Raw genomic sequence first — 8972 nt, 5'->3', positions numbered from 1 at the left:
CAAAGAATACTATCAAAAAAGCAAAGATCCTTTTGTAGTTCATAAGTGTGATGACTGGGTTTTCACACCTGTGTGAAATGTGTCTTCCTCAAATCTTGCTATAATGTTAAGTATGAAAAAAAAGTGAAAAGACAACTCATACATAGATTGGGAGAAGAGAGTCATAAATCATCTATCTGATAAGGAATTAAAATCCGGAATATATAACAAACCCTTACAACGCAACAACAAAAAACCAAAAAAACCCAATTAAAAAACAAAGGACTGGAACAGACATTTCTCCAAACAAGATATGCAAATGGCCAATAAGCATATGAAATGATTCTCAATGTCATCAGTCATTAGGGAACTGCAAATCATGTTTCAACATGATGAGATTCAGGTTACGCACCCGCATTAAATGCGCTGATTCATGTGCGGATTTTAGCACAAACTACTCAATCAATATAAGGAAGACTATCATTGGGAATTTGGTTACAGGAAAGGGTCTCACTGGAGGTGGGAGGGGGGTCTTTAAAGAAACCATTACTTTTCACCATCAACCTCAGAAATACCAGCTCAAGCCCAGAAAGACAAAGCCTTTGCCCCTTTGCCACGTTATTCCAGAGGTGCGTCCAGACAGGGTTACAACTCCCTGGGCGCTGGAACCTGCAGTTAGAGCTCCTGAACAAGACGGCAGGACTCCGCGTCCCAGCACCTGAGAGGAGTATATCCAGGCAAGGTAAAAAGAAAACGTAATGATATCAAATATAATTCCTCAAACTCAAATAGTTCATTAAGTGGTACTATGTCCTGTTAAGGAAGCATGGCCCTGAGATGACCAGGGCAGCTAAGGCCGAGTCCAAGGTCACTAGCCAGATTTAAACTTGCGGCTGAGAGGCCCAGCTTCTTACAACTCTACTCTGAGGGACACTGGCTGATTACCTGGTCCCCAAAATGGACTTGAAAAACTAACAGGGAATATGGTACCGAAAAGTGAAAATTTTAAGGTGCTTATGACGTTTTTTCTCCTGCCATGTTCCCGGCCTTCTCCATAAAGGTTTTCTCTTCACATAGAACGTGTCTCAGGTTCTGGAGGATCCCTGCCTGGTCGCCTTACCCGAAGGTAACGGTCATCTATTCCCCAGGGCCAAGCTGTCCGCCTCAGTCCGGCAAAAGCTGCGACTGCCATGGGTGGCTGGTTGGCCTTTGCTTCAGGCCCTGAGCCTGAAGCCAGACTCAGCGGCTCCAGGGGGGCCCGCTGGCTGCGGTATGAGGCGGGCTTCTCCCCAGCACGCAAGGCCGAGTGATGTACGGCCGCGGGCGCGCCCGGGAAGCCCACGAAAGCGGCAACCCCGGGGCCCTTGGGCCATCGCCTCCCAACATGGGGAGACAAAATGGCTGCCTCGCCCTGGGCCACAGCCACAGAGGCTCCGCGACGCGCCGGAACTACAACTCCCAGAACGCTCTGGTCCAAGGCGGGAGGCCGAGGCGCGCTCGCGCGCCGCTCAAGCTGGTGCTAGGCCCTTGCTCCTCCCCCAGCGGAAGGCCTCTTGGATACGTTGTGGATTCGGGCCGCTTCCCCGCCCTTCCTCGCACTGGCCGACGGGACTCTTAGTTCTTCGGCAACGGAGTTGACCCCTCCTTGCGCCGTAAGAAACTATATTTCTCGGTGAGGCTTCTGCGCCTGCGCACAAGGTCGCGGGGCGTACTACGGTTCCCGGCGGGCCGTGCGACGGGCGCGATTGCGTGCTGACGCATTAGGCGTGCTGACGTGCAACGCGGCCCAGGTTGGGTGCGAGTGGCGCAGTCGGAACCCGCTGCGGCCCTTGAGGAAGCGAGGAGGCGTCGGCGTCGGCTGAGGCGGGCGGACCGGCAAGGCGAGGCGGCGGCTTCAGGCCCCGAGGGCCTCGGGAGCTCGAGCAGCGCCAGCGGCAAGACCTCTCCCCCTCGGCAGCGGCGGGCAGAGGCGGCGGCGGCGGGTGAGAGGGTGAGGGAGCGAGCGAGCCGGGTGGGGGAGGGGCGGCGGCCTCGGCGCGAGGCCAAAGCGAGCAGAGAACGGCCTAGGCCGTCGCGCGCACGCGCGCTCGCCGCCCTTAGCTGGCGCGGGCGCCCTCGCTTGCCTGCCTCCCCTCCCCCTTCCCGCCGTTCCTGTGGCGCGCGGGCTTCGACCCCCCCCTTCCCCCATGGCAACAGCGCGCGCAGCCGTCTGCCTGCGGGTTCGCGCGCGCTCTCGGCGACGGGGGTGCGCGCGCGACTCGGTTTCTGGCCTCCCCCCGACACGTGCGATCGAGGTGGCCGTTACGTAGCTGCTTCTTTCGGCGTTTAAGTAGCGGGGAAGGGGCTGCACGAGGGGCTTGTTCCTGGATCGTTTCTCCCGATGCCTTTCCCCCGTGCCTTTCTCCGGCATTGGGCTTCTCGTCCCTCTTGCAGGCCTGTGGACCCGGCCGTCCCAGACTGCGGGGCGCCGCGCGGCCCCTCCCCCATCCTTTAAGGCCGAAAATAAGCCTTCGTGGGCCGGCCACTGCAGAGAGGGCCTTGAGCTAGGTGTCCTGGATTTAAACGGTTTGGACTCGTTACTATGAGCCGTGAAGTTACTAGGGGGGAAAAAAAGCCCCGATTCTGAAAGATTAAGAAAGTTAACGTGTTTAGGTTACGTATGTAAGGTAGAATACGTGTTTCTTTTTTTCCCTTAACACTTTTTCAATGTCTCCCCACAGTTAGTGTTAAAGCGAGGGAGACTTTGGGAGCCCGTCGTTGGGGAGAAAATGCTGGACCCTGTTTAAAATGTTCCACATTTCCCGTTTCAGGCATTATTTGGCAGACAACACTTTTGAGTCTCCATTTCTGCCTAGCTTCTCTCACATGTGTCCTGATCAGAGATTCAGAGTTTGTTTTGTTGTGTTCCCTCCTAAGCGTATGGGCTTAAGGCTCTTCAGAAGCAAATATTTTAGCTTTCTGGGTTTCATTGTGTCTACTCAGTTACTAGAGTGCCCCAATGTTAAGCTTGTTGTGCTTACCTATGTCCGTTTTCCTGGATAACCCTTTTCTCTGTCCTTTATGGTGCTTTTTTCCCCCCTAGAAAAGCTTAATAAATTTCGAGAAAATTCTTCCATTCCCCTATTAGTTTGGCATTCTGATAATTTCCCAACAGGAAAAACTGTTTTTTGTCTTCTTTTGCAGCTTACTTTTTACTTTCTGCTTTTACCTTGGGTAACTTTTGCATATTTACAGTCTTTAGACCCCACTTTAAGAATCCCTGTTTATAAAGTTGTCTGGTTTTGGTGGTTTGTGTGTTAATGTTAGTTCCTTTTTTTAGTGTCTTGATCACATCCCTTAGATGCTATGGTGTCTTTTCTTTTTCTTTTTTTTTGCTCGTTCCCTAAAAGTTCTCCAAAACGTTGTGATTTACTATCCTTTGCTTAGCAGCTACTGGTTTTCCTTCCTTAGAGAGTGGGAGGATTTTTGTGTGAGGTGGTATGGAAGTGTGGCTGAATGGTTAAGCTGAAGAATTAATTGCAGGTCAGAAACATTCTGCAAGAGAAGCAAAAATTAGGGCATGGAGAGGCAAAGAAGGACCTAGGTTTAGTGTGGGAAAGATTGGTATTAGAAAATGAAAATCAGGGTTGGAAGGTAGAGAAACTGATTTCTTGAGCTATAAAGTTGTTTATTTCTTACTGTATTTCCACTTGCCTGTCCTAGATTTAGCCTCATCTGTCACCCTGGCATAGTTATTTTCTTTTGCTTTCGATTCTTCCTTGGGTCTGCTACTGGTTGGGCAGCGGCCCATCCTTAGACTGGTATGAGGGAGTTTGGGGGTGCAAACTATTCTGGATCTAGCCTAGCTTCTTTCCATTCAACATCTCCCCATACTTTTTTCTTTTCGCTCTTTTGTTCTTTCTTGCTTTTTGTGTATGTGTGTGTCTACTTTAGTGCATTTTCCCAGGCATTTTTTTTTATTATTCTGGAATTTTCTAGATATGGCCTTCCCTTATATCCAATTTCCTCTCTTCCATTTGCTTTGATCGCTCCACTTTACCTGTTCCTTGGGGTTTTTCCCGAGTGTTTTTTCCCCTCACACATTTATGCCCTGTGAAACTATCTTGGAAAGGATAGACTGAAAAAAGAAATAGAGTATATGTAGCAGGAGAAAGAAAGAGAACATGTGTAGTCAAGGAATCTAACTAAAAAAACTGGGGCTTGAGGGTCCTTCAGAGTCATGCTGGGGTTGGGACAAGTTGAAAGGATAGAACATGGTGGGAGGCATGGGGTTAACATGGGAGGAGGAGTTAGGCAGGGCTGGGAGAGAAAAATTGGGAAATGCAATACAGGGGATTGGTAGGGATAGTTGACAATTGAATGTTAATGAAGATGAGGTATATGGAGGGTTTTCTAGATAAATTTATGGTAAGATACGTAGAGAAGGTGTGGGAACAGTTGTAACAGGAGACTGGTTTGATGTGTTTAAATAGAGCATTGAGTTGAAAACAGGTAATATTTAACAGGAGCTAGTGAGATGTTGAAGATCATGTTGTAAATCCTATTGGGAAGGAAATTGAAGGAAAAAAATATCAGGATAGTTGGTAGAGTCTTTAAATATTTAGAATCAAGGAAATGGCTCTTTACCTGGGAACTGAAGTAAAAGAAGATTATGTAGCCAAGGTTCATATGTGTTTCTGATGTGGATGCTGGCCTTTATTTAGTCTGGGTGTGAGGCTGCACAGGATACTTTTGATTTGTTTTAACCAACCAGTCCACCTGTTCAGATATCAAAGGGCTGTTCAGTTCATTTTGCATTCATACAGAGCAGTCTGAAATCCTTAGGTTAAGTTCTTGGAAGAGTCTTTGGGCATAGGCTGCAGGCCCTTAGGTGCCACTTATATGTCTGGTTCTTATTGTCCCCTGTTTGCAGGCCTTAGTCGGTTATCAGAGGTTAGGACGAGTAGTTGGTAGAGACACCACTTGTGCATTTTGGGGCCAGAGGAGAATAAAGGGACATTGTGGAGAGATTTGAGAGAAGCAGGATCTTTGTTTGCCTAGGGTGAAAAAAAGAACACCTAGGTGCAAGGAGGAATTATTCAGAATTTTGTGCCAGAGCATTGAGGGAAAAGGCTGTAAGAACTGGTCTGTGATTTCGTGGAAAGGAAGCAGTGTGGGAAGAATGAAGAAGGGGTTCTCTTGGGAGACCAGAAGGGTGATGGAGCATTATTTAGTTAAAGGAGATTTAGTGTGAAGATAAATGTTGCAATAGGGATGAATGAGAGCAGGGACTTGGGTGGTGGTTAAGCGGTTAGTTTGGGGTCAGGGGCCTGACCCGTGTCTCCCCGCTCCCCCCCAGGAGCGGTGGTGCCCCCTCCCCCGGGCACGGGGCCATGTACAACGGGATCGGGCTGCCGACGCCCCGGGGCAGCGGCACCAACGGCTACGTCCAGCGCAACCTGTCCCTGGTGCGGGGCCGCCGGGGTGAGCGGCCTGACTACAAGGGAGAGGAGGAACTGCGGCGCCTGGAGGCTGCCCTGGTGAAGCGGCCTAATCCTGACATCCTGGACCACGAGCGCAAGCGGCGCGTGGAGCTGCGATGCCTCGAGCTGGAGGAGATGATGGAAGAGCAGGGGTGAGGGGAGGGCTGGGGGAGAGCCAAGCACTGAGCGAGTGCAGAGCTGGGGATGTTAGGTGGGGGTGTTAGTTTAGGGCTGGTTAAAAGAGGCCTGGAGAGGAGCTGTGGTAGGGGAGGAGGTAAATGAGCTAGAGAATTGGAAAGAGTTAAGGGTCGGTGCAGAGTGGGAGATGAGGAAGGAAGCTGTGTCTGGGGCATAGATGGGCGCCTGAGACACTGAATTACTTAGGTGGAGGCACATAGGGAAGGGGGCCATTGAGGAACAAAAATGTGCTTTCAAGGAGAGAGGGAAAAGCAGAGACCAGGTAGGAGAAGAGCTACGTAAGTAGACAGGTGTTGTCATTGGTAGAAAAGAAGGTAAATGGATTTAAGGATTGAGGCCTTGGAAAGTAGCAAAGGTGGGAAGCCAGGAATAGGAAGAATACTTGAATAGGAGGGAATCATGGGCTGGGTAGGAATGTGAAACTTTAAAAGGAGCACATTCAGGCAGAAAACCTTTTAGAGCAGTGGTTTTCAAACTTCAGCAGCAATAATCCTTTTATGCAACATACCTTACTTTGGAATCCCAGGAGGTAAAAGAGCTGTTCGCGTTGAAGTTGGGAAGAAGCACTTGGAACTCCGCCTGCTTAACTTTCCTCTTTTGGCCCCTGAAGTGTAGCATGTTTAAAATCCACTGTTCTAGATGGTATAGTAAGTAGAAGGAAGGAAGAGGATGGGCAAAGATCAGAAGGACTGAAGAGAAGGGACTTACGGGTGACAGTGAGTGAAAAGTTCTATGTGTGCATGGAGAGGGAAGAGACCCTGTTGGGAATGAGGGAAATGTTTCCCTGGGTCTGGGGAGAGTGTCCTGTCAAGCTCTAACCCTGAAGGGATTTATTCTTCAGGTACGAAGAACAGCAAATTCAGGAAAAAGTGGCGACCTTTCGACTCATGTTGCTGGAGAAGGATGTGAACCCTGGGGGCAAGGAGGACACCCCAGGGCAGAGGCCAGCGTGAGTGTTGAACTCTCCCTTGGTTCCTTTGGACTCTGCTGCTGCTGCTGTCCTTTTTCCTTACCTGGAACTTCCTCCCTGCCCACATCTTCCCTTCCCCATGCCTTATTTGGCTCCTGCTTATAATTGTGTTCTCACTATGGCTCTTGGCTCCTTACTTCCTTCAGACTTTTGCCATTTTTTCCTCTAGGGTAACTGAGACTCACCAGTTGGCAGAATTGAATGAGAAGAAGAATGAGCGACTCCGTGCTGCCTTTGGCATCAGTGACTCTTATGTGGATGGCAGTTCTTTCGACCCTCAGCGTCGTGCTCGAGAAGCTAAACAGCCAGCTCCTGAGCCTCCCAAACCTTACAGGTATACAAGACAGGAATACCACTCTCAGCTTCTTTTTCTGATTCTAAGCACTCTGGGTGCATGTGTGAGCGCGCTCGCGCGTGCTCTCTCTCTCTGTCTCTTTTTTTCTTTTGGTGTGGACTGTTTCTTCTCAAACTCCTAAGTTTTGTTTTTCAGAAGTTGAAATGTCTAAGAAAGTTTGTCTTAGCACTGGTCTACCTGTCTCTGCTTCTTTTTCTCCTTCCCCAGCCTTGTTCGGGAGTCCAGCAGTTCTCGCTCACCAACCCCAAAGCAAAAGAAGAAGAAAAAGAAGAAAGATAGAGGACGGTAAGTTAGTTGGGAGAGTTACTCTGGTAGCCAGAGGACCAATTCTGTGGTGCACTTTCTCTTTAGGAATTGAGAATTCATTTTTTTCTTTTCTTTTTTTTTGAGACAGGGTCTTGCTCTGTTTCCCGAGCTAGAGTGCCGTGGCATCAGCCTAGCTCACAGCAACCTCAAACTCCTGGGCTCGGGTGATCCTTCTGCCTTAGCCACCCGAGTAGCTGGGACTACAGGCATGAGCCACCATGCCCGGCTAATTTTTTCTATGTATTTTTAGTTGTCCAGCCAATTTCTTTCTATTTTTTTTTTAGTAGAGACGGGGTCTCGCTCTTGCTCAGGCTGGTCTTGAACTCCTGAGCTCAAACGATCCTCCTGCCTCAGCATCCCAGAGTGCTAGGATTACAGGCGTGAGCCACCACGCCCAGCCAGGAATTGAGAATTCTTGCTTCCAGAAAGCAGGAGATATTTGTCAGGGAGGAGGGAGCTACCATTTATCATTTAGGTCTCAGTTGGGACAAAAGATACATGTGCTTCTCATTGGGGATGGGTTGAGTCTGCAAGTCTGTCAATTAAGACCTGGCCAGTAGCATTTTAGATTTCTGGAATTTTCTTTTTTGAGGCTTGTTGACTTATGAGTTACCTGTACTTTGTGAGGGGTAAAGAAATAAGTTCTGGGCATGGGCATAGGTTTGATGCTATTGGGATCTTCAGGTTTTAGAAACTTTTTTAGGGGACAGATTGTAAGTGGGAGGGCCAGGGAAGAAGCTAAGCAGAATCATCTTGCTTCTGAACTCAATCTTTAGCAGGTCAGAGAGCAGCTCTCCTCGACGGGAGAGAAAGAAGAGCTCAAAGAAGAAGAAGCACAGGTATGAGGTGGGAGTACTTGGAGTGATTGGAGAAGGCTTGCTGAGTTGAAGCATAGGTGTTGGTTTATGTTTTTTCTTCTCTTTTTTCCAACAGGTCAGAGTCCGAGTCCAAGAAACGTAAGCATAGGTAAGAGCTCTTTGTCTCATAGGAGATGTAGTAGCATGTGGGAGTAATGAGCCATTGCTTGATGGCCTTGCTTGCAGTTGGCCTCAGGGAGGTTTCTCTTTCTTGGAGCAAAGCTCAATTCCTTGATCTTTCTGTTGATAACATTCCCTCATTCTTTCCATTTCATTTTTGGTTTTATTTCCTTTTTAAAAAATTCATTTCTAAGAGCTTTCCCTTACTTCTTAGGTCTCCCACTCCAAAGAGCAAACGTAAATCTAAGGACAAGAAGCGAAAACGGTGAGTGAATTTGCAGGGAATTTGCTTAATAAGTAGATAAATGCCAGCTTCGAGGGGAGGGGGAAGATTCAGTCATGTCCCTGACTGGTAAAGGGTTGAGGGATGGCTGAGGAGAATCCAGTTTAGGTGTGGCAGCACCTTTACCTGTGTCGGTGGTCATCTTTCAGGTCTCGAAGTACAACACCAGCCCCGAAGAGCCGCCGGGCCCACCGTTCAACTTCTGCTGACTCTGCTTCCTCCTCTGATACTTCCCGCAGTCGGTAAGGGGTGGTCCAGGAGGAAGGGAGGGAGAGGGAATGGTGGGTTAATCAATTTAATATTTATTGAGCGCCCACGGTGTGCTAGGCGCTGCACAGACCATTCGGAAGACACGGTCCCTGCCCTCTAGGAGCTGACAGGCTAAAGCAACAGGATGGACAGACATATACATTTCCCCTTCTCTTTTTTTTTTTTTTTTTTT

General features: G+C 48.9%; 1 protein-coding gene across 3 annotated transcripts in view; it reads left to right on the top strand.

The window, feature by feature from the left end:
• Window positions 1–1766: 1766 nt before the first annotated feature.
• The window catches only part of SRRM2 (serine/arginine repetitive matrix 2), an 18955-nt gene continuing 11749 nt past the window's right edge, over window positions 1767–8972 (top strand). For 2 of the 3 annotated variants that reach the window (XR_001137643.1, XM_012647670.1), the window contains exons 1-9: window positions 1767–1961; window positions 5318–5593; window positions 6481–6588; window positions 6779–6943; window positions 7172–7249; window positions 8047–8109; window positions 8204–8236; window positions 8462–8512; window positions 8680–8772. Coding sequence is in view for 2 of the 3 variants with exons in the window: in XM_012647670.1 (XP_012503124.1) it covers window positions 5352–5593; window positions 6481–6588; window positions 6779–6943; window positions 7172–7249; window positions 8047–8109; window positions 8204–8236; window positions 8462–8512; window positions 8680–8772 (833 nt within the window). In the remaining variant the exon portion in view is untranslated. Of the gene's footprint in view, window positions 1962–5317; window positions 5594–6480; window positions 6589–6778; window positions 6944–7171; window positions 7250–8046; window positions 8110–8203; window positions 8237–8461; window positions 8513–8679; window positions 8773–8857; window positions 8960–8972 lie in introns of those variants that run through there. The other variant, XM_012647671.1, reaches the window with a different exon arrangement.

The sequence above is a fragment of the Propithecus coquereli genome, unplaced genomic scaffold, assembly GCF_000956105.1.
Source record: "Propithecus coquereli isolate 6110/MARCELLA unplaced genomic scaffold, Pcoq_1.0 Scaffold27, whole genome shotgun sequence".
In the NCBI taxonomy this organism is placed as follows: Eukaryota; Metazoa; Chordata; class Mammalia; order Primates; family Indriidae; genus Propithecus; species Propithecus coquereli.
Note: the sequence above shows the minus strand (reverse complement) of the source record. Positions and strands in the feature narration are given on the sequence as shown.